Below are 24959 nucleotides of genomic sequence, written 5' to 3' on the forward strand. Positions count from 1 at the left end.
TCGAACGAAAGACAAAGCGGCGGCATCACCATATGCAGTTTGTAGGAAGGAGCTTGTAGGCAAGGAGCTCGCTCACAGACTCTATGTCTCGCTGCATCCGCAGCGTTGGGTGGCAGACCCCATTTCGGTGCTTGCGTCTCGCAAAATCTACTTCTACAACCAAAATTTTGTGCCTGGTTTTCTATGAAACTTTGTTACATTGAAATTTCGTCAAACACAGGACTTTGTTACATAGGGGGTGAAAATATATGGTATGCGTACATTTGAAGTTAAAAAAATTATGTGGTTCGTTACGTCAGGGGTTTCGTTACATTGAAGCTCATTACATCGAGGTTTGGCTTTATATATTCTAGGAACATGTGTTTCAATGCACTTAAACATACCTTGTTTCTATCATTGTGCATTAACATTTAACATTAAAGTTATAGAAATGCACCTTATAAAAATTTTTCTTTTATATCTGGCAAATTGTTCTGCACAACTAGATTTTTTTTTTATAGGACGGGTTTCTGAAATTTTTACCTACAAAATGTATATTCTAAATTTTTTTTTACTTGTGGTGGTTTGTTATGTGCAACTTCCTTTTTTTTTCATTTTCTTCTATGCCTGGACAAAAATTTTGAATTTGATCATTTTTTTCGCAATCATTATTTATGAAAACTGTTAAAACTGGTGTTGTTGGAAAGGGCATTCAATCGTCTTTTTTATGTCACTGCAATATGTGCCTAGCCAATATGTTTAGCACAAAAACAAATGTTTTCTTAGACCCCAGAAAATCGGTCAATTTCCCACAGTAACAAAAGGGTTCAGGGTTTCTTGCCTTCTTTAGAGTACATTTTAAACCATGTTGAGTAAAAATTTCATAGGCTGCACATCAAGGTGCAGACAGTTTTGCACCAACACTAGGTATTTTTGGAACCAAAAAGGGCGGGTACAGTTTTTCTTGTAGCATTGCAATGTTCCGTTTCAAAACATGTCCCGAACGTTGTGCCCTGTGTGTGGACACTGCTCACAGAGGTGTGGCGGCCAGTGGGATGTTCATGGTCTGTGTGTGCCTCTTCCTCTCTTCCCCTGCTGCTTCCCCAGGAACAAGAGCCGCAACCACAAGCTGCGCGTCCTGTACGACACCATCAAGGACTACACGGACGCCAAGGGCCGCAAGCTGTCCAACATCTTCATGAAGCTGCCGTCCCGGTCGGTGCGTGCCAGCCCCCCCTCGTTGGTGCCTCTTTGCCTGCTGCTCTGGTGCGTCCATCGATGCCCACGTGCCGCCCTCTCTCTCCCCCTCTGCCCCCTTGCCAGGAGTACCCGGACTACTACGAGGTGATCAAGAAGCCCATCGACATGGAGCGCATAGCCACTCGGCTACTCAAGAACAACCAGTACGACTCCATGGACGACCTGTTGGCCGACTTTGTGCTGCTCTTTGACAATGCGTGCAAGTACAACGAACCAGACTCGCAGATCTACAAGGTGACCGCCCTTGGTTTAGCGGGTGTGAAGTGGTGTACCGCCCTTCACGTGGGGGGAACAAGGTGTCATCGTCCCTCCTCCTCTCCCTCCCCCTCCTCTCTGCCAGGACGCGCTGATCTTGCAGAGGATAGCCCTGCAGACCAAGATGGAGCTGAGCAGCGAGGAACTGGAAGACGGAGGGGTGCCCGATGTTCGAGGCCTCGTCCAAGAGCTCATGACCAACTTGTTTATCTCCGTCTACAACCACCAGGTGGGCTGGCAAGGGGGCAGGCAAGGGGGCAGGTGCTTCCTCCTCCTCTTCACTCTCCCCCGAAGCGTTCAGAGGGTGCCACTTGCAGCGCACTTGGCTAACATGTCGGATTACTTTTTTCTGGTGTTCTTGTATTTCTTCCGTGCACTTGTTTGACAATTTCTTATTCCTAACTGTGACAAGGAATTGTAACTGTTGCTTTAAAAGGGAATGGGGCTCCTTTGCGTTCCCTAATCCAAATCAGAGGGTACCCTAAACAGATGGTTCCTTCCCCCACCCCCCATCCCCCCATTCCATACATTTCAGAGACACACAACGTCATGTAGGTTGTAGTTCACATCAGACCACATAAAATGTTTTATGCCATTCATCCTTAACAAGCACATGTTTTGATTAAAATGGGAGAGATGGGATTTCAGTCAGGGTTCGCACAGGTCCTTGAAAACCTTGAAAACCCTTGAATTTAGAAGTTTCAATTTCAAGGCCTGGAAAGTCCTGGAATTTTTACATGGTCCTTGAAAACCCTTGATTTTTCCGGACAGAATCAATGGCCCTGTCTTTTCACAAGAATTTAAAGTGTTATCGTGGATTTTGGGTAAAGAAACATTGTAATAATCAAGTTTCAGTGTATTTTGTAAAATTACAAGTTTGGTGGATTTTCATTATTACAAGGCAACATTCGGAGCAGGCACTTGTCAATCCAATCCATGTCACAATACAATCAAGTGAAAGCCAGCTTTTGTTCTTTAGCTTGCATCTTCCATCTAGTCTGTGGACGCTCGCTCATTGCATGTTTGCTGTGCCTCATATGCTCCATCAGCGTTCGCTTTTACGTGCAAATGGTGGATGTGTACATTGTTCATCCTGCCTTGCAGCAAAGCAACACTTGCGGATTTAATTTCAGCTGATACTCTTGCTGACAAAGCAGGATATACAGGCAACATTAACTAAGTTTTGAAATCAAACAGCCTCAGCAAACACAAAGGAAAAAGAAAAACCTCTAAATACCAGCCATAAGATAAAGAATAAAGCTGGGGGAGCATTTACGAACCCGTTAGCACCTATCTAAATGTGCACTAATGTGCTTAGGCATCGTGCAATAAAATCTTTTGCATTGTGTTGGAAAAGTTATAAATAATCCCAGATAAAACATTAGATGGGGACCTTGAAAATGTGTTTTCTGGTCCTTGAAAATCCTTGAAAACCCTTGAATTTTCACTTTTGAAGCCTGTAAGAACCCTGTCAGTAGTACGTTGGACATGACAATTTCTGTTTTGCGAGTAGACAAACACGATCTGCTATAGGAGGTATTCATTGGCGTGGAATGTATGCCGGCAGCCATGTGTGTGCGCCGCCATATCCGTGGCCAAGCGTCTTTTGCTAAGGTGACATTGTGCACATGGCCCGCACTGCCCCCAGATCAGGCACCCCTCTTCTCCTCCATGCCTTCATGGCAGCCGGGACGTGACCTTGTGTTTTCATGTAAGGCGTGTGCGAGTGATTCGATAGTTAGCTGTATCGCGATAGCGTTGGTTAGGCGAAAAGTCATGGTTCCACTTATGAGTGTGACAGCCTTATCTGCAATTCAACCACAGCCTCTGCGCCCACCCACGAGCGAGTGCGAGTCGGTCGTGGCACAAAGGTTGCAACTTGAGTGCAGTGGTCTGTTTGACAGCAGGAACTGCATCATTTCCAAACTGTTTCCCACTGAATGCAAAGTAATACCTTGACGCCAAGTACTGTTGAGTGCAGCACAGTACGATCTACCTATCGTTAGACGTGTATGAAGTCGCCGCTGTAGATCAGCTGATTGCCAGCCACCGCACTGTAATGTGAGATAGGAGTTGTTTTGCTGAGTGTAAAACATTTAGCGCACGAGAAAGGCAGTGCTAAATCGGCGTACACGGGAAACATTTCTCCAAAGAAATTATTCGGTTTTTGTACTCAACCACGTATTAGAGGGCACTTACGAGGCAAGTCGTGGACACAGTGCGGCCGGGTGCACTTGCGCTGGCATCCACGGGGGCGGCCAACTGCAGCGTCGGACTTATGCGTGCCATTCGCAGCCGCAGTTTCATCGTCCGGTGATGCGACGTGCTCGAGAGCAGGTAGAGCGCCACCACATAATTTTAGTGCGATTAATAATATATCTGTTGATGCCACTACCGATAACCGGGTTGAAACATAGCAGACAATGGACGCTGATGTGTTGTTTTTTTCTGCGAGATGCAGGCGCAGAGTGCATGCGCTGCCACAATGGCCACGGGCATGGCGGTTTTCAGTGTTGCCAAGCAAAGAAATCGCCCGCTAAACTTTTCAATGAATACCACCTATAGGCTTGGCAAATGTAAGGGACAGATGTACAAACCAGACCAACTTCTACATCTCTACGTACGCTCCTCTAAGTGTACCAATGCATACAAAAACTTAGAAGACAACATTCAAGTTTTGTACCAGCTGTTTGGCAAAACACTGTCATTGTCTTGCACTGGCAATGCTCGTGGCAGTAGGCTAAGCTCTAGTCTGTTGTGGTTCTGGTGCTCATGTTGTTTGACTATTGCATTAAAAACACGGCGGTGAACAACAATCTTGTAGAGAGCGGTATACTCTGAGCCTCAGTTGTTGCAGTCGCGTTTGTCCAGCCCGTGCGCGCAACATGCGTGCCTTTCTTGCCCCTTCAATGGCAGGATGAAGAAGGGCGCTGCTACAGCGATTCCTTGGTCGAACTGTCAGAGTCTGCTGCTGAATCGGGGCTGCAGACATTTGGAGCAGATGGCGCAGACAACAGGTACACTGGCGTGCTCACCATGTCAGCCCATTTCTCCTTGCCGGTGTTCTAAGATGCTCACAAAGCGCATGTTTTCTGCGCAGGAGATTCCTGACGCTGGACATAATCAAGCGAAAGTTGGACAGGGTAAGAACTGTTTTGTACTGTGTTTTCCGGGCCTGTACAAAGCTGAAGAACGGTTTAGAATTGAAGCAGATGCTGTGCGCTTTTCAGTATGAAAACCAATTTCTTGTTTATGCTGCAGGAACTAGCTCCTCGGAAAAGGGAGGGGTTTAAACACTGTTGTGCATTTCTTCCGTTGCATGAAACAAACAAAGCACTATCCTCCTGTTTTCAACTTTATTAGTGATGCTTTATTTTGAGTGGAGGCAACTTGCATCTGACCTCACCACACATATTTCAGTGCTAGTTGTAATCAGGGTGTAACTATTCTGGAAAAGAGCTGCTCATTAGCATCTTTCTAGCCCGTGTGGCGACCAATTTGCAAGTGGTAGTAGGCACGTGGACATTACTGCCTGTCGGTTGTTTGGAGTCTTATTTATCTGTTGTAGTGGCAATTATATTTTGCCTGCCCCAGACTTGACCTTGTGCTCTGCCCTTGCAGGGCTGCTACCTGCGCTTGGATCGTTTTCAAGAGGAAGTCTTCGAAGTATTTGACCGAGCTCGGCGCATCAGCCGTACGGATTCCCAAGCATTTGAGGATTCCGTAGAGCTGCAGGTATGCCAAGTTGCCTCTTTGAGTGCCATTTTGTTTCCTCATGCTGGGGCCCTGGTTGCTGCCCCACATGGCGGACGCCTGTTGAGAGTGGGGGGTGGTTTGGCGCAGTCGTACTTCATCCGGCTGCGGGATGAGCTGTGCGGCCAGGGCGACGTCCTGCAGAGCCCAGCGCTCAACTACGGCCAGCAGGAGCTGACGGAGAGTGTGGACCTGCTGCGGGCCCAGAAGCTGCCCCAGGAGCAGCAGGAGGCCGCTGCCGAGGCTGATGCCGAGCGCAGCACCCAGGAGGGCCGCAAGGTGGGCCCTAGTCTGACTTGCACAGCTGCCACCTTGGATGGCTGAACTCTCTGTGCGGTCACTTTGTCTTCGTCGTTTGACATATAGAAAGACACCCTGGGGTGTGGCATTTGCTCTGGTGCAGGAGGAAGAGAAGAGGAACGAGATGTCATCCTCGGACAGCACTGAGCACAAGGGGATAGTCATCCACGTGGGAGACTTTGTCTACGTGGAGCCCCGGTACGTTGGCTCCACTCTCTTACTGGCACTAGCCCCATCAAATTCAATGAACAGGCTGAACTCTCTAAACAGTGCCTGCTGAAGAATGCCATAAAATGGAGCTTGGCCGGCCTCAGAATGCTGCACTTATCAGTACATTTCGCAAAGTTGGCTTCTGTGCCTCAGTAGGGGCACTAATCGAGCCGTTTATTTATGATCTTCGTGCTCTTACAGTGAACTCATGCTTGTATAAAGGTCACGTGCACAAGCTTCATTTACCCACAACTTTCTAACAAGGCACCATACATGTGCACCTTTTTTTTTTTTTTACATGTTCTGCCACTCTGTAAAATCTAGTAAAAAAAAAATGGCACCCTAAAAACCCTTCAAGCCCTCGTGAACTGTCATCACTGACAAGGATTAAGCATATGTAGGATGGTGGTGCTGCACTTTTGGGCCCAGCTGGTCCCCTCTGGACCCCTCAGATTAGCTGTGTTGGACTTTCCTGATTGTGTGCTCCTCGCCCCGTGCAGGGAAAAGGGAATGCAGCCTCACATCATCAATGTGGACCGTCTGTGGCGGGATAAGAGCGGAGAACAGTGGCTCTATGGCTGCTGGTTTTATCGACCAAACGAGACCTTCCATTTGGCATCACGGAAATTCCTCCAAAAGGTCAGTGCGTGCAGGCTGTCGAACCAGAATTTTTTCGGGTTAAGTCCCGGGTTCGGTTGCCGAGCACCATTCTGTTCCGGTTCGAACCGGTTTAGACGGGTTTGAAGGAAAAAAGAAGGATTTGTTTTTTTAACTTTTTTACCGCGGTGCTTTTGTTTCTTCATTTCTCTGGATCGGTATAAAAACAAATCCATAATGTAGGTTTCTTTTATTGTAAATTTTCACTTGGCAAACTTGACTGTACAATCCACTGCAAAATGTTTGCCATGTGAGGCTAACGATTACAACACTAACTGATGCAAAATAACCTAAGCCTGCATGCGTGTGTGAGTGTGAAAGCATGACTCTTCATATCCACAAGTTTATATATTTTTAATTTATTTTAGTTCATAAATAGAATTAATTTTAATTTTATTTTTGGCCCATAAACCCACAGTTTCATAGACCGCAGTTGCTTGCTTGTGAAGAGCAACAACAATGGCTCTTTGTAGTGGCCGCAGTGCTGCCTTGTGCTGCCTTGTGCTGCCGCGATTGCCGACCAGCGAGGGGCCGCACCTAGTCACCAAATAATGCATCCTTGGGCAGCCTCTTTTGCGGGCAGGCAACTTTTCTGGTGGGCAGGCCCGTCCGCCATCTTTTTTTGTACTATCAAATGTTGCCATACACACATACACAGACACATGCGCACACGCACGCACATATTTTCGCACAGTGAGGCAAGTAATGTTTTTGCATTGAAAAGAAAACTGGTCGATCTGCTACGCTTTTCATGTGCCTATAGTTTCAACGATGTTTTATCTTTAACGCGGGAGCATTAGCAGTGCTAGAAGTTGAAACCTGTCCTGTGTCGGTGTCAACCTCCTCCTGTCAAGAGTGGCAGGTGGTGTTTAAAGGGATTTCATTCTCCCCACCTTCCACCTGCTAACAGACGGGCCTGGAAGGAAGAAACGGCTATAATGACTCGCTGTCTATAGGGAAACACCGGCGAAAGCACCGTGCTAATGACACTTCATTGACAGGTGGCAGTGATTGGGTTCTAGTAGAGATTACTTGGTGAATTCATAAGCAGCGGTAGTGGTTGCTGTTACTCCAAGGCTACAGAACGGTAGCACAAACGGAGACAAGGTATTGAAGAATGCTATCAAATTTCCTTCGCATCAAACCAGTTGATCGCTCTTGTTTTTTTTTTTTTCTTTCTTTCTTTCATGCTTCCTACAGTCTTCCCTCAAATAAATACAGTGGAACCCGACTGATACGTTCCCCAGTCTTATGACGACCCACTTACGACGGATCACTGCAGTCCCGGCCAACTCCCCATAGAAACAATGCATTAAAAACCCCAATTGTACGAGGCTCAGGTGCACGACGGACCCTGGCGGGGATAAACTGGCGGTTTTCCCATCTTTTACACCGCTTTGTTGTCTCATCTTGGCTGGACAGCACGGGGTCACGTAGCGTGCGGCGCGTGGCTGCTGGTGGCTGGTGGGCTAGATCAGACGCCATGTGGATGGGGGGGGGGGGGGCACAAAATAGCATTTTATTTTCAGAAACTTTAGATTTCAGTTAAAGGTTTGCAAATTACACCAGAACGCGCTAAATATAGTAGTTTAAGTAAGTTCCTAGCCCAACTGTCACATGAGACCGTCTGCTAAGCCGGCATTTACCCATGCCCTGATAATACGATGCTTTTGCAGGGTCCCTTGAAAGTCATTATTGGGGCCCCACTGTACTTGTTTCGAAAATGCTTGGATCAATACAAAGCATGCAGTATGCAGCCATGTACTAACTTCAGTGTGAGATGTCAGTAGTCGTACACTAGAAGCAACATAACAGCACAATACATGCATAAAAAAGGACATTTTGTAGCAATTAGGTTGTCATCACCAAAAAAATTTCTGGATTTTTTGCGTGTAACTAAATTTTCTGATTTGTTGAGAGGGACAGTGCCACAAAATTTGCAAATGACAAGGACCCAAAAAATATTGAGGTTGCTCCGACCGATTCGATATTTCTCCACTTACTCTCGCCGTTCTTGGAACCATTTCACTTACCGCTCCCGGAACCGGTTCAGAACTGTTCTAAAACCATTCCTTTGATTCATTCCTGCTCGAGTTCAGTTCCAAAAATGGTGGAAGAGATATTGGTTCAGTTTGATTCCGGTTCCGGGCAAAAATTCGAGTTCGGTTCCGGTTTTAAAAAAGTTTGGTTCCGGTTCGACACCCTGAGTGCGTGTTTAATTGAAGTCTCGAAGTTTTTGAGACGCTGCACTATATGCAGTGAAAAAGGATGCAGGTGCACGTATTTTTAAATGCCGATTTTTGTGATGGTGGGCAAATTATTTGTAATGGTGGGCAAATATTCTAAACCTTTAAATATTGAAGTGAATAATACAGTACAGTTGAACCCCTTTATAAGAGACACGTACTGGGGAGCAGTTTCTGTCTCTTATACGAGATGTCTCTTATAAGCAGGGAACCATGTTTTCACTTACTAATCAGACCCTAGTTCAATGTGGGCACTGTATGACTAATATAAGCTCAAAATGCTACAGCATGTTTCAAAAGATTCATTCTAATTAATGTTTGGCCCCAGAATTTATGAAACTTTGTTTGCTTCATGACTGTATTTACACTGTTTTTTACAACCAATTCTACAAGCTTTTTTTCCTTCCACTGTTTGTGGAAGAGGAATCGTAGATGTTGAGTTCACAAGCCTGATGAATAGTCAGAGAGCACAGCTTCTTCCGCTGTGTGCTCAGGCTATTCATTACGCTTGCAGGACCCAACATCTGCGATGCTTCTTGATTGGGAGCTACGCGAGTGGGAGAGCCCGCACGTGCGATCGTGCTCCATCCAATGGATGGCAGTAAGTTTCAACCACTTCTGTCAGTTGCATTTCCTTTGGCAGGGCTTCTCATCGTCATTTCATAGCTGACTGAACCACTTTGTGTTTGCTGAAGTTATAATAAATAGCGACTGCAGGGGTCTGTCGTCCACCTGTGTTTCCACAATGGAAGCAACTGCAATTAGTGACTGGTGGCACTGCATCTGAAGTTAAAATGTCTGTTACAAGTGAGATTATTGACTAAACTTCAAGGATTACTTGTCCCTTATAACCAATCTTCTATATCCAATGTCTGTTATAAAAGAGGTTGATTTAATGAGAAAGATAGGGCAGCCAACCATGTGGGTGAATAGTGTCTCTTATACCCATTTGTCTCTTACATCAGTGTCTCTTATAACGAGGTTCAACTGTATTCGATTCTGATAAAAATCAAAGCTTTCCTTAAATACTTTCAAAGTACTTTTTGGACACATTTATAGTTGATTGTTTAAATTAACTCGGATACATAAAATTTGCCTTGTTGAAAAGAACAAATGCGCTGCTAAAAACACATGCACAGCATAACCATTACCACCAGTTAGAACAAGTTAGACACCTAATGTATCACGTTTTTGGAGTACTACATCACACAGAAAAAGTGCCGGCTTCTTCTGGTAGTGGCATCAGGGCAAGGGGGACCCTTTGGGGGCGCTGCTTAGCAATTCGTTGTTTCTCGTGTTTCGCAAAACTGAGAAATCACCGGCACCGGCAGGATTCCAACCTGTGTCTGGTAGATCAATGAAGTTAGTTTCAGTCGTCTTACCCACTCGACTTTGGCCATGAGTCAGTACTGGAAAGTCAAACAGCTTACTCACTCGGCTGTGACTGCAGGAAGTGGAGTCACGCCACCTGCTCGACACAGAACACGTATACAGGGTACACGGCGCACCTGCGGGCGCCTAGTTTAAGTGCGCACATTCCGTTCGTTTGTTCTGCTTCTTCGATTTGCTTCTTCACCGTTATAGCAACAAAGATGGAGTAAAGGTCGTTGCTGCAGCGAAGAAGAAGCAAATCAGCTGCAGTCGTGCACTTGAACCGTCATGATGGTTGTGAAGGTTGCATACAGCTTCGCTACCTTCAAGTTTTGCGCGTTAGTGTGAGCTTCCTTTATGTTTTATCTTGTTGGCATAGGGCTAACTCAGCCCCATTGCTGCACTTTTCGCATACTGATTAAACAAACTGAGAAAAGGGTCATGTTCGAGCAGGTGCATTTCTCAGGTTGCAGGAAAAAAATCCCGGGCCATCTCCACTAACGTGAAGCCTGGGGCGGGGCAAAGCATGCAGTGTATAAGTGTATTCTTGGCGTCTTTTTGTGTATTCCCAGCATGTTCTTCTAATAATGTTAGTACGTACCATGTCTACATGAAATGACGATGACAGCAGGAGACACCGACAGCCCGGACCGTGAAGGAAATGTATCAGCAAGGAGGACGTGTTAGACCTGTTTGTAACTAAAGAAGTTATGGTGGCATCAAGCCACAAAAGTGCAAGCTGAAAAAACACATTGGGCGCCCTTTAATTTACACTTATCTTGCAGTTACGTTTATGCTGAAAATGGCAACTTTTACAGCCCCAAAGTAAGGAAATCTGCACTTTGACCCGATTTTGCTTTCTTACAGGAGTTGTTCAAAAGTGACAACTACAACTCCACTCCAGTGAACCAAGTTCTGGGGAAGTGCTACGTTATGCCCGTGAGGGACTACTTCAAGAGCAAACCAGATGTGCGTACTGCTTGCCACAACTGGCTCATTATTATTCGTTACTATCGTTGTTAGTATATAACGGAATTATTCTTGCCAAGTGCTTGCTTATGTGGGCTGTGTACTTCCAGGGCTTTGATGACAGAGACATCTATGTGTGTGAATCACGGTATTCTGCAAAGGCCAAGGCATTCAAGAAAATCAAGGTTTGTCCATTTTCTCCCTTCTCTGGGCACAGCTGTCGCTGAGAGCTGGCCAGTTTCCTTTTCTTGGAGGGGACCCCGGGCCTCTTATTGGAAGTAATTGTTCTTAACAGACACACGAACTGGTCACCTCTGAAGCTGTCGCTTGGAAGTCAAGTTGACTGAAAATTCATCTGGAAGTTGCTCGGAAACAGCAAGCCTTGCTTAGCCTGGAGGGCACAGTTTACCGAGGCTTATCATGATGATCGTGTACATAATGATCATATCATGATGTAATTTATTCCAATGAACACCTGATTTTGATGGCTGGAAGAAATGTTCAAAAATGTTCAGCTCTGGATGAGCTGTCGATTATTGCCAGAACTTGATGGTGAAACAGCTCTTTGTCACTGTCAAATCGCTGAGTAGTACTGTATAGTAGTACCCTCGATTCAGGTCCGGAAAATTCATCTGCATCACTTATTTTGTGACAGGCTGTTCACCCGTCTTCAGAACAGCGGTGTGTTCACTGCACAGTTTCACCTTCACTGCGCTTTGTCCTGTGTCGGAGCAAAGCATGGGCACTTGCTACCCGCCAGTGTTTTGCGATCTCTTATCAGATGCGATTGCATGCTTGGGACAGTAGAGTGGGTCTTTGCATCCTGGCAGTTACCTAGATAACAGGCATGCTTACTTTGCTGACTAAGAAAAAGGAAGTAGTACATGAGTCAGCTAACATGATATGTACTCTGCACAGTAGCTGCTTTTTTTGTTTGATGCTGAAAGATTGCACTGCCTTGATGACGTGCCTTTCAGTGCTAGGCACAGCCCGCTCTCCTCAGGTGCTTGTGTCAGTTTTCAGAAGTACCAGCAGGGGCATTTTTTTATTTATTCACTGCCAGAATCTTTCTCAGTTTGGGGGCTCTTCTCTGTATTTTAACCTCAGTTTCTTTCTCATTTTCTTGTTTTGTTTTGTGTGTGTTTGTGTGCTTGAAAATGCAGTGATGTCCAGCTAGCCCATGGTTATCAGGAAGGAAAAGGGTGTACACTAGCTTTTGCAGTTGTACTGTTTCACACCTCAAGTTGGGGCTTGCAGTTCACAGCAGCAGCCTAATTCAATGAGACATGTTTCCTGGCTGGCCACACGTGGGCATTGACGTGCCACCCACCATCGATGCTGCCTTGTTTAGGTATCATTCCTTTTAACTTTGGAAACATGCTGTCAAGAGCAACAGTACCCAGTTGCAGCTGATGATAAAATAGCAGCAGTGGCAGGGGGAACGCATTCAGTGTGCTTGAGTTACTGTCCGCGTCATGTTGCTGTTAGATGTTCGGCTATACAAGTTTTCCAGTCTTTGTATGTTAGGGCAGATTGAACTGATAATGCCTTGATCTTCCCACAGATTTGGAACTTTGTCCCCAACGAGCACACCCAGCTGGTGCCGAGGGAGGAAGTGCTGTCGGCCGTGCGGGTTCCCTCCGTGTTCAAGGATGGGGTGGAGCGCTGCACAGACACCAGCAGCAGCTCCATGTTCCTGGGCATGGAGGAGGACTTCAAGGTGGTCGATCGACCGCGGCCGGTGAGCTGGGGAGCCGCGGGGAAGGAACGGGACACACGAGAACAGATCACCCCCCGTTTTGTCTGCCTGCGTGTTGAAAAATGGCACACATTGAAAATCGCAATTTCTTTAGCCAGGGGCAAGGCCAGGTCTGTTTTGAACTATTCACGAGTCTATCCTCGTGCTTTTGCTTGCTTGTTATACAATGAGTTTACTTAAAGTCATAGTATGGAGCCCATGTTTATGCAGCTTGCAACTGATTCCACAGATTGAAACAGAAGAGGAGGCTATTAAGAGGAGTGGGACACACAGCATGAACATTGAGTGGCTTGTACAAGCTGCAGTACTTGCAAAACAGATTTCAAGAACTGTATTCGGGAAATTTAGTTGCAGGGTTAAAAAGTCAACATGTGAAAATAAAAAGTCATCTTAAAATGAACATGCAGAGAAACACACCTTCAAGGTAGGTAGGGAAATACTTCAAGTGAGTGAGTTTAATTATCATGGGCAAGTTATTAGTGCTGATCCAAATTATAGGAAGGAAATTGAATGCAGAATAAGTATGGGCTCGGCTAAGTTCGGGAAGTGTTCTGAAATTATGAGCAGTAAAATACTTCCGTCACAAAGAAGACCGGTATCCAACCGGTGTGTACTTACAGTGATGGCAAATAGGACGGGAACTTGAGTTTTTACTAAGTACCTTCATCTTGGTTTGTAAATATTTTCCTCACTTATAAAAATTTTTCTTTTAGTGAGTGTGTGATGCATTATATGCATGCTGGTATGGGCCCGAATATTGGTTTATCATCTAACACTCGTAACATTTTCAAGTTTTTGTTTTTGTGGCTTCATGTTGTGGCCCTGGATCTGGGAAAAATCTGGGGAAAATATAGGGCTTGCTCTGGGAAAAATACTATAGGGCTTGCTCCTGCTGTGCTTCTTTCTAGCTTTGTATGATAGCAATGGTTGGTTGGTGGCACGCATTCCCTTTGTTGTTCTTTCAGAATGTCACCATGAACTTCCCCAACGAAGACGACAGTGTGACGTACTATGAGCAGCTCAATCTTCCATCTGGAGTGTTTAAATTGGGTATGTGGAATTTGATATGAATTACCATGAACAAATAAGTCTGATCAAAATGAAACAGTACAAACACACCATCCCACAAATTGAGATAGTACTGCTCTAGTGATACATTTTGAAAGGGAACTAAAGTAAAAATGGAATTTTTTTTAGCAAATCTGTAACTTACATCTTAGCAGCCAGAACACACATGGCCATCTTGCATGCATGGGCTGTAATGTAGCTTAGTTTTTGGGCACATTGCTGAGAAACTGGTGGCTGATGGCAGTTGGAAAAAAAAAAAAGGAATTTTTTTCTTCTCAGTTCACCTCCTGTTGTTATGGCATACAATGCATGCTGGGCTTTTTCCTCCTGCTTTCAGGCGACTGCTGCTATGTTCGTACGGAGCACTCCAAGACGCTGATTGGCCGCATTGACAAGATGTGGATGGACAAGGAGTGAGTAGTGGTTCCCATAAGCTTTAGGCAACAAATCATCAGAGCCCTTTTGATGGGGGGGGGGCATTACACATGCATTGGGCCACTACGGCATTGTGGGGAGGCGCTTTTGCAATGCTTAGCTTGTGCAGAGTGGTAGCAGTGTTCAGTGGGCTCAGGCTGCAATCGCTGGGGGCCCCCCTCGCATGGTCCTCCTCGTGCTGCAGGGGCAACGGCTTCTACCACGGGCCGTGGTTTGTCCTGCCGAGCGAGATGCCGCACCAGCCCTCGCGCGTGTTCTACCGCCAGGAGGTGTTCCTCAGCTCCATCGAGGACACCAACCCTCTGCTGAGCATCATCGGGCGCTGCAGCGTGCTCGACTTCAAGGAGTACACCGCCTGTGAGGCCTCCTTTCGGACCCCTTTTTCTTACTTGGTTGGGAGTACACTTGGCAAGGGCAGGAAAGAGACGCCAAGAACAAGGCTTTACGCGTGCCTGGTTGCTAGCTGAAGCTTATTTGACATGAGGTGAAAAGTGTACAATGACAGAAATCCCAACAGTCCAACAAGAGAAACATTGATGGCAGTGCATTAAATGCATGCCAAGGATAGAAACCACCCAAACAAGATAACTTTCAAACCACCGGACTGCTTTATTGGAAGGTGCAGAAGCCCTTTGTATTGCTGTTTTAATCACCTCTTCCTGGTTTCGTTGAATTGGAATAAGCAAAAAAGACAAACATGTTGAAAAGTTTTGATGAGTTTCAGAGTAAATGTTACGAAAACAGTTCTTGAAGAGGTAGGATAAAGTTTTCACTATCACTATACCGTAGAAATTTTATTATTACAGCAGGAAATATGTTAAAAAAAGAAAGAGAAGCCCGTCGTGTTTTTAACTCCTACTTTAAGCGCCTATTTCAAACTTTGGTGTTTGAAATAGGCGCTCAAAATGGTTCCTTGCGAATGGTGCGGCCAAAGCATATTGCGCTGTAAAATTAGTTCCAAGCAGAGCATTAAAAAACGATTCTCTTATTGCATTCACCAGTGTTCATAGTGTTGGAAAATGTAGAGATCACAGCTTTATGACCAACACTGTTTTTTCTATTGTTCCTCCAAAAGTGACTAATTATCTTTAATTATCTCAGGAACTAATTAACCAATTGAAAAAATTATGCCATATTTAAAATCAGCAGGAAAAAAGCAGCACGACTGACAAGTTTAACACAGTTTACTTAAAAATTAAAAAAGTCTTTTTAAGAGCAGTGTCCCCCCTTGAAAGAGTAATGTTGCAGGAATTGTGATCAGCCAATAGATTTTCCCAGCACTGGCAAAAAAAATAAAAATTGAGGAAAAACGTATTTCGTGTAGCTTGCATGCTGCATCTAATTTTACATAACTTTTTTTGGGGCCTTTTAGTCCAGAACAGCCACATCTGCATAAATACTGATTGCTGTATTCAATGTTCAGACTATGATAGGCTTCAGGAATTGTGCATCGATTACTCGAGGTTTACTCAGATGTGGTGCACTCAAGGTCCAAGTAAACTCAGGTGGTCGGTGCTGTCCAGCATGATGTGGCAAGGCCCACCGTATCATCATCTTGGTTATACATCGTGTTTGTGAAGTAGGACATTTGGGTGCACCTCTAGCTTCATTCTGTGCAGCTGCTTTTTGTTTCACGTGCCTCAACCCCCCGCAGGTCGGCTGACTGAAATCAACGAATCTGATGTGTACATCTGTGAGTCCCGCTACCTCGAGGCAGAGCGGAAAATTCGAAAGCTGCCTAATGGGCTGAAGGTACGTTTGGCCTATTGCTTGTGCGTACTTCTGTGGCCGGTGGCAGAGGCTGTTGGCCTTGCTTTTTCGTTTCTCCATTTGTCTGCTGGCATGAAAGAGACCACCCCAAGTGTGTGCGGTGATTGATGGGCGTTCTGCTACTGATGTGTTCCCGTCACAAGAGCAAGCTTGCTGAGTGGCCTCGGTTGATGTCTTGTTCCAGAGATTCACCCACTCGGAGGCTGTCACACCGGACGAGGTCTACTACTTCAAAAACCCCATCACCCCCCAGAAGGTGAGGCAGCACTGTCACAGTGCATGGGATGGCTGGCCTCTGCACATTGAGACAGGCAGGGGGATGAGCTGGAGATCTTGGTTTGCATGGGGCTTGGTCTCATAGGGCTAGGTTGTACCAGCATAAGTAACGAGGGAAAGCTCTACTCGTCCAAGATGGTGTCTCCTGTCCTGCCCTCATTTTAAACATCAGAGAGCAAGAGGTGTACAGTATAAAAAAAATTGTTTGGCTCGCGCTTATGCTTACTGTGCCCCGATGGGGCGGCGCAGCACAGTTGTTTTTGTGTTGGAATTGGGGGCTAACGGTTTGTCCCTGAGGGCGTATTTTGTGTGAGCCTTGTTTCGAAAAATGCACTCGACACCAGGATCAAAGAGGGCTGTTGGCAATGCCTTGCCTTCAAACCTTCGAAACAGTGGTCTGCAGTTTTGCGATGCTGTTGGCATTTTATTGTTTATGCTTTATCTATTACTTATTGGACTAGCACACAGGGATAAGTGCTTTTTGACACGAAGTTGCCGTTTTTACACTGAGAACGTGATTTTGAGATGTGCAGTTTTACTTGCTTTGTGCTAAATATTTATGTGTGCATATAGCAGTTAGGTATACCTAGGTGATTTTTGGCTAGCCGTTCGTAGTTTGGTGTGCCGAGAAATGAGCACTATCACCGACCAGGAAACAAAGGTATCCATAAGCATTTGGGCATAGCCAGCTTCTTGGTCTTACGGCACCTTCTTTCTTTAGACAACTTAACAAGTTGGCGATGCTTTGTTTCGTGTGTTTCAAGCCATCCTCACAGCCATTTCTTCTTCTTCCTCTACTTCTTCCTTCTTCATCTTTCTTAATTCTTCTTCCACATCCTCCTTCTCCTCCCTGCTCTTTTCCTCTTATTTCTTCTTTTGTCTTCCTTTGTTTTCTTCTTCCTCCTCATTCCTCCTCTTCCTCTCCTCCCTCCCGCTCTTCCTCCTCCTCTTATTTTACACTTCTGTGTTTTTTTTTTAATGAAAGATTACTTATTTAAATTTACACTTCTTTGTTTTTTTCCTGATGGAAAGATTGCTTACTTAAATTGTTGGGACAGCTCAGAGTGCTGTTCATCTTTTCCGCTTCTTTTCTTGAGAGGTATTCTTCTGTTTTCAGTGTGAACCTGGCCTATCTGACGGTGCTGACATGCAGCCAACGGCGGATGTAAGTGATAGAACTCTTGCCATTGGTCAGTAGAGCTAACTCGTGCATGAAGTTGCAGAGCTGTGGCTGCTCAACCTAGGCCAACCGTCACCAGGCTAGCAAGATTAACCCGTGTGGTGTGTATTGGGCTGATAAAGCCTTGCATCACTTGAGGTAATGTGTGTGCTGTGGGCCTGTGCGAGTTTATTTCACCTCACAACTGGGTCTGCAAGTCTAATTGTTCGTATCCCGATATTTTGCGCGTAAAAACCTGTGGCCTTACTGGACCAGCTTTGTCGTTGTGCACTGGTTAGTGCAGGTCTCGGCTGCGCTTTCTGTAATTTGCGGAGAGTGCGCATAAAAGAGGGTATTGCTTCTGGTAAGTGCATAGACGACACCGCAGCCCCGGGGGACCTGTCATCCAAGCCTGTAGCGCTGACGTCCCAGCCGTATGTTGGATCCTGCTTGTTGTGCTGGCTGCTCTTCTCCATGAAGGACCCACCCCTGCCCACAGGAGATGTCCCCCATGCCGTCCCGGGTTTTGTCTGAAACAGACAATGAGGAGTCCAACGATGTTCCCGGCTCCGCTTTGGCCAGAGATGACAGCAACCTGTCATCTGCATCGGGCAAAAAGGTCCGTCCCAGCCCCTGCGTTCAAAGCCCTGCTGGGCCCGTGCAGGTGTCCTCAGGCTCTTTTCTTCCTCCACCACCCCCCACCCCCATCCCTGGCACGCAGAAGAGTTCCAAGCGTGTCGTCACGGGTTACTTGCTGTTTTCGAGCGAAATCCGCAAGTCAATAGTGCAATCCAACCCTGACCGCTCTTTCGGAGACATCAGTCGCCTTGTGGGAAATGAGGTGAGAACTGCCTGCCTTGCATCGGGGCACCACACAGCGTTCGTGCATCATCGCCCCATCGTCATCATCCATAACCCCCGCTCGTCTGCTCAGTCGGCCCCTCTGCTTGTTGACATTGCTGCATTTGGGGCCTGCTGCTCGGAGGTTTCTGCTGGCCGCTGCCCCCTGGCTAGGCGCATGCACTGGGAGCAGCACTGCGAGCTTGCCCCTGTTCGGCATTCGTACCCTGTTTCCTAGGCCAAGTGCCTGCAATGCCACTAACATACCAGTCTGGTGCAACTTGGTCCGGTTCCACTGCTGGCACCACACACACACGAGATGGTGCTTTGACGCCTCCTCCACTAGTCTCTGATGGCACTTCTTGGACATTCTGCCTTGTTGCCATGTGTGCATGTTGTCTGGAAGCTGTTCACCTGATGCGAGATTGCCCCATTTCTCGTAGTGGCAGCATTTACATCTTACTTTTTGGAACACTAACAAGACAGCAGGCACCTGCCTTGCTACTGATGCTTCCTGCTCGAATGGCGTTTTTTTGCTGCCACCGCTAACCACCAGATGAAGGGAAGTTTACTAACAGCACTGCTTGATTGCTCCTGTAGTTGAACAGGAGCAGTGGCGTGGTCGAGGTTGAACGGGTACAGTGATTGCGATGCATCACCTCTGCAGAGCCTCACTGCTATCAGAAAAAGTGAATGCCCAAAATGCCGAGTGCCTGAAATGCTTTTTCTTCATTTGAACAAAGCATCTGTGTCTGCTCGTTCATTTTTGTTTGTACTGTTGTGCAATGCTCTGATTAACTGGAAGCAGCTTTATGTGCTTGCTGCAGGTGCTAGTGCTTGTGCACCGTGCTTTATCGAGGTACCACGCCTTGAAGTGCTTTGACTGTAGTGCTTGCTAGGCTGTTGTGCTCGTCGTCGGTGCAGGCTTGAGATGCCCTGGGTGGTGCCCCAGCTGTCGCTGTCTCGCCTCTCTTCCCCTGCCCCAGTGGCGCAACCTGCAGGGCCCGCAGAAGGCCGACTACGAGGAGCGAGCCTCGCGCCTCAACCTGAGCCAGGAGGAGAACACCAACGACAGCCTCCCGCAGAGCCCGGCCTCCTCGTCGGCCCACGGGGGAGCATCGGGCGGGGCTGGGGGAGGAGTAGGAGGAGGAGGAGGGGAGAGCAGCCGCGATGCCACGCGTTCCTCCCTGTCCGCGGGAAGCATGACGCCTGTGCCCGGCGATTTTGCCACCCTCTCAAGCACGGTGTACGAGTGCATGTGGGACGGCTGCGACGCCAGCTATGACAACCAGCAGGACCTGGTGGAGCACTTGGCCCAGGACCCCAATGGACAGGTGTACCAGTCCTATTTGGGGTTCAAGGGTAAGCGTTGTGAGTGATCCCTTTTTGTCCACCCCCCCACACAGGGCGCGTTTTTTGCTTTCCCTCTCTCTTCCTCCCTCCCGCTGTCCCCTGTTGCATGGCAGCATTGGCGGTGTTGGCACAGGGGAGGGCACCCCTTCCTCCCCACGTCACCTCAATTAGGCTGCGAGCGTCACGATGTCACATTGAGCCACCTACTCTGAGCTGCAGTAGCTGACCTCTCTCTAGCATCGCATAAGGGGCTGTCCAACCAGCTGCTTGTTTTACATCCATGGACAGCTGCAGACCCTCAATGGATATGTTACCTCTGGAGCAGGAGCCACTCTAATAAGCAGAGTATGGGGAGCTTAATTAACGGGGAGGTGTTTTTGGCCAGTGTGCTGCCTCATGCTTGCAAGGTGCCACTGCACAAGTGGTAAATAGGAACAGCAGTACAACTCGTTAATGAAATATGTCATGTAGCTCGGATCATTTGCAGCTAGATCCAACCAGTCCTCCTTGAGGACGGGGTTTCTGGGTGGGCTTACTTCTATATCAGAAATAACTAAGATGCACTTGAACTAGACTCAAGCTAGAGAGGCAGTGGTGCATAATAAAAGTTCTGTTTGCCTGAATGATATGCACCTTACAAATTAACACCGGCCTCATTGTAGTAGCACATTCTTGAGTGGCTTCAGGCTTCACTGATTGGGCCACACATCCAGCACACCTTCGGGGAAATGGCAGTATTTCTTAAGGTTTGCCCACTGCGCACACCCTCTCTGTGGCATTTTTGAAGAATTTGAGAGAGGAGTCCCATAGCCAACGTTACCACCCCATTATTCGCTCTGGGATGCTGCACTGATTGACGACTGCCCAGGCTTGATTATGCACTGTGGGTACATTGGCATGCTTTCGACACGCTTGGACGAGGCAACAGGGGGCAATGCTATGTATTACACCGTATGAAAACTGGGCATTGAAATTTCGGAATATAAATGTGCACAACAGTCAACCTTTCATCTTGGCGAGCACCATGCTCAGTTGTAGGCGGTAGTGTTTTTGTGCTTTATCAGAAACTGCAGCTTTTCAAAAGTTCAATTTCCTTGCAGCCAGTGTGATTGCACCGGTGCATGGAAGTGCAGTCCTGAGAAGAATGAGAGACAAAGGTCACATAGCATCGCATGCTATGGCCTTTTCTGCAAGGTATCTCACTCATCAGTAGTGAATAGCTGTGACATAGGAGGCCACCCTAGCTTGAACTCGCCAAATTGTAGGCTGTGTAAGTCGTGGCAGATGTGCAGCCTGAACGTGCCAGAGAAGCTTAACGTCTGGTGAGACATTATGCTGGGGCAAGCTGAGAGCAATGTTGCCAAGTTTTTTTTTTTTTTTGTAAATTCATAGCAAGGGTCTTTACCTGAATAATGGTGTTGTTCAGCAATGACGAAGCGGATATAAGTGCACAGGAATGCTCAGCGGGCTTGGTATCACCAGTTAAGATTTATTTCTAACACTGCATCATCAGTTACCTTGCAGCGCATGCTTGTGGCTGCATTGCCTGATGGCTTCTTGGTATGACACAGTAGCTTTGTGCGAGGCAGTTGTAAACACTGTGCAGGTCTCTTGTACCAGTGTCGATGCACATTGAGGCCACACCTTCTCCTTATGGCTTCCCCTGTCCTTTCCGTTTCTGAGCATGTCACCGGCTGCATTGGCCATCCCAAGGTGACAGCCTCGTGTTGTTGTGTTTCAGACAACAATGAGTTCCAGTGCCTGTGGGCCAACTGTCCACGCGTCAAGAAAGGAGTCCCGTGAGTATCCTAGCTGCAATCTCTAGCCCTTCCTCCTCCTCCTCTCCTTGTGCTCACCTTCTGCGTCCTCACATGAGCTATTAGCTGCCACCCTGCGGTTGGGTATGTGCAGAAACAGCAGCAGCTGTCTGATGCGTGCCCAGGGGCATGGTGGTAATGTCTCAGCAGATAATGAGTCGTGGCATTGCTCCTCCTTCTGTATACGTAATTAGGCATGTATTCGGAGGCACGGATACAGTTTATCAGCTGTGCCTCCTGCACATCTGGAGCCACTGCGTCTGGAATGTGTTCTGGAGGTTAACCTGTAATTTTTCTCCCCCCAAGAGAAAAATTTGGGACTACGGCCCTGAGCCCACCCTTCCGTTTTTTGCATTTGCCGTTGAGCTTCTCGTGGCAGTGCTGAGTGTTGCCCGTGGGTGTCCCTTCCCCCCCTCCTTACACCGTGCCCATGTTTGGTGCTTGCAGGCCGTTCCCAAGCATTCAAAAGCTGTTGCGACACGTGAGGGAGGTTCACGTCAAGGTCGCCGGGCGCATGGTCATGCCTGAAGTGAAAAACAGGAATCTGACGCTCTCCAGGAAAAGCCTCGGCTCGCCAGCTGCGCCAGGTGGGGGTGCCTTGGTTTTCTGTCCAGTTGGGCTGCCTCCGACACGTGCTCTGTCGTAGCTTGGGTGACTTGAGGAAAAGCTTGAGCACTTTTCATATCAACGTGGTGCAGTGTGTGCACAACCAGATTAACTTGTGTTGAGCTCTGAACTGAGGAAGAGCTTCATTTGCGCATAAGGGGGGTAGAGACGCATGATCACGGCCCAGTGGGGGATGGGAGTATGGACAGCTTGGCGCTGGTTGGATGAGAAGAGACTGGGACTGGTGGTTCCTTCAAGTGGCACGGTTTGTCTGGCACCTGTTCTTGCTGCCAACATCACAGCCCCCCCCCCCATTTAAGTCTGCGGCATGGCCTTTTTTTCACCCGTACCCTTATAAGCTACTCACCACCACTTGGAATCCCCATATCAGTCTCAATGGGTCCACTTCTGTCTGCTTGACCGCATAGAGTTTCATGCTAATATATACTAGAGAGAAATCTGGTGCCACTGACTAGGGGAGCCGCGCTTCAGCGAGCGTTCTGTCATGTACCAGCCAGGTACGTTCCACTTGTCCTTGGCATGGCTCATGAACAGGCTGGAAAGTTGTCTCTGGCTGCCAACAAGCAATAATAATACTGTAGAAGAGTAATCAAATTTGTTTTGTTATTAAAAATTGCAGCTTCAAAAAGATTTACTCGTCAGGGATTATTTAGAAGCTTCATGCAAGATGAACAAGAGAAAGCTGTTGCTCTTTTATTGTTAATTTTGGCTTCGAGACAAAAAAGAAGCTTTGTGGCTAGCCAAGCCAAGTAGGTGAGGAATGTCGCTAACTGCAATGGCAGCGCCCACAACGGCCCGCTCTTGCAGCGCCAGACTTCCCTCTAGTATAGGGACCGAGCGGCTGTTGTATGGCACCACCATCGCTTCAGCGAACAGCGTTGCCCATGGCAAACGGCTCGTCAGTGGTATGCCAGTGGCAGTCAGCACGGCATACTTGTGAGTGGCTTTCTGTCGTCCTGCTGAGGTGCGGCCAGCAAAGCGTAGATAACCTCAAGAACTTTTTCAGATCGGTAAATCTTGAAAGTGGAGGCGACCTTTACGAGGCATGCCGGGTGTATGATATACGCTTGTACTCAGTAATTGCAAATCGCAGACGGCGCTCAAAGTGCCAAGCTGTAAGTGGAGCTGGAAGTGCAAGTTCATTCCTTTGCGCAAATTTTTCTAGCAGTATTGTTGCCTGCATGCAGTTTGGCACATTGAAGGATACATTGCAGCTGAAGGCCCCTGCAAAACTGGCGTGGGCAGACAATCAAGTAGGCTGCGGGGCTTGCCTTTGGAAGTTGATGAAGAAACGGCATCGTGCACGAGTGAGAGACAGAATTGGGGGGTACCTTCTAAACAGAAAGGCTGCAGGACAACGCTACGTACCACTTCATTACTTACGATAAAAACATGGTTAATTTCACAGAAATATGCTTACAGCGGTCACCGGGATTTGTTTCTAGAATAAATACCGCATAATAGTAGAAAGTTAATGCTTGACGGGGAAAAGCATTCCTTTATGCCTATAGGTAAGACCTCGTTGCTGGCTTGTCAGTTAATGGTTTTTCAAAAAACAATTACTGCGTGGCTGAACGACGAGAGACAGGAGGGTGTGAAAAACGTGCCCTCAGTTTCACAACCAGAGGCTGGAGTTGCGTTTCACCACAAGCTGCCACCTACACTTGAATAAACAGAAACTGCGTCGCTTGTGCTGCTCTGTAACTGCTGTCACAAGCTGTGCAACCAAGCAAAGCCCATGGCATAAAAAAAATTCCAGAAATTTTGAGAATTTTTTATGAATGCATAAAAACTCTTAATTAAGGGGTTTTTCTGTTTCACCAACCTTGCATTTTTGCGGTGGCTAAATCCAAACAGCTGATCACAAGGGAGCGCGTGATCGGAATACATGTTGATTTCGCAAGTTCGTCCTTAGCTCTTGTTTTGTTATTAATAAAAGTTAAATTACTATAAAAGTTTTTATCTTTATTTCTGTGCGTCTCCTGCAACAGACGATAGTTACCAGATTTGGATGTCGCTAACTGAATTGGGTGACATTCATAGTAGTAGTAATAAACTTTATTCAGGACAAAGGGGGTGGGGGGGTGGAGTTAAGGGTGGAATCCTATTTTCAGGACTCCAGTGGCGAAAGCCCCAAACTTTCCAGCAGTTTTCACTGACTGGAGAGGTCCGAGCTGGACAGTGCCGCTTCCGAAGACTTTGGTGATGTGTTGTAGTTATTCTGTTTCCTTATGGTCGGGCCGATTCATACAGCGTAAAAAAGGTCTGCCTTCTGATGACATTTATGGCATTCTTTGTTGTACTTATCTGGAAACATAAGTGCTAATCAGAACTTATGTGGGTTGATATTGGTTTAGATTTCCTAAGATTTCTGGCCTTTTCTGCATCTAGTAGAAGATGAGGTGTCGGCATTGTTCTTCTGGTTAATTGGTATAACTGGAGTCAGTCAGTGGCCGTACTGCAGGGAGAAAGGACGTATGAATGCTCAGACTCTCCGCTGTCCACGATTTGCTTCACAAGGGAGTCTGTTTTTTCGTTTCCTTCCAGTCCCTGATGGGCGGGGGTCCATATTATTTTGTGTTTGCCTCTTGGTGTCAGGGGCATTATATTCTTTTGTGTTTTAGGAATAATTTCGCAAATCAGGTTTCTAATTGCTCTTGTGGAGTTGGTAATTATGGTGAGATATTGATTTTTGTGCTCGCCCCACCTTATGGCCAAGAGGATGGCGGTGGTTTCGGCTTCTTGTATGTTCTGTTTGTTGCTCATTAGGAAGTCGAGGGTTTTCCTGTCGCAGACTACCACCGCTGAGGCGGTGCCACGGCTGTTAGTTGCCGCGTCGGTGTAGACTGCGTCCG

At 47.0% G+C, this 24959-nt stretch overlaps 1 protein-coding gene across 5 annotated transcripts in view; it reads left to right on the forward strand.

Moving 5' to 3' along the window:
* The window catches only part of Polybromo (protein polybromo), a 74986-nt gene that overhangs the window by 39158 nt on the left and 10869 nt on the right, over positions 1-24959 (forward strand). For 3 of the 5 annotated variants that reach the window (XM_077700447.1, XM_077700451.1, XM_077700449.1), the window contains 23 exons: positions 1087-1198; positions 1303-1473; positions 1580-1723; positions 4411-4511; positions 4595-4637; positions 5116-5229; positions 5338-5526; positions 5651-5745; positions 6258-6396; positions 10899-11000; positions 11111-11185; positions 12565-12741; positions 13725-13809; positions 14165-14240; positions 14447-14619; positions 15917-16014; positions 16217-16288; positions 17426-17473; positions 17967-18086; positions 18189-18308; positions 19294-19678; positions 21402-21459; positions 21925-22064. In XM_077700447.1, the coding sequence (XP_077556573.1) occupies positions 1087-1198; positions 1303-1473; positions 1580-1723; positions 4411-4511; positions 4595-4637; positions 5116-5229; positions 5338-5526; positions 5651-5745; positions 6258-6396; positions 10899-11000; positions 11111-11185; positions 12565-12741; positions 13725-13809; positions 14165-14240; positions 14447-14619; positions 15917-16014; positions 16217-16288; positions 17426-17473; positions 17967-18086; positions 18189-18308; positions 19294-19678; positions 21402-21459; positions 21925-22064 (2837 nt within the window). The remainder of the gene's footprint in view (positions 1-1086; positions 1199-1302; positions 1474-1579; positions 1724-4410; positions 4512-4594; positions 4638-5115; positions 5230-5337; positions 5527-5650; positions 5746-6257; positions 6397-10898; positions 11001-11110; positions 11186-12564; positions 12742-13724; positions 13810-14164; positions 14241-14446; positions 14620-15916; positions 16015-16216; positions 16289-17425; positions 17474-17966; positions 18087-18188; positions 18309-19293; positions 19679-21401; positions 21460-21924; positions 22065-24959) is intronic. The other 2 variants (XM_077700448.1, XM_077700452.1) reach the window with 2 other exon arrangements.

Source organism: Haemaphysalis longicornis, unplaced genomic scaffold (assembly GCF_048455015.1).
Source record: "Haemaphysalis longicornis isolate Haplotype H1 unplaced genomic scaffold, Haemaphysalis longicornis Haplotype H1 scaffold_2, whole genome shotgun sequence".
NCBI lineage: Eukaryota > Metazoa > Arthropoda > Arachnida > Ixodida > Ixodidae > Haemaphysalis > Haemaphysalis longicornis.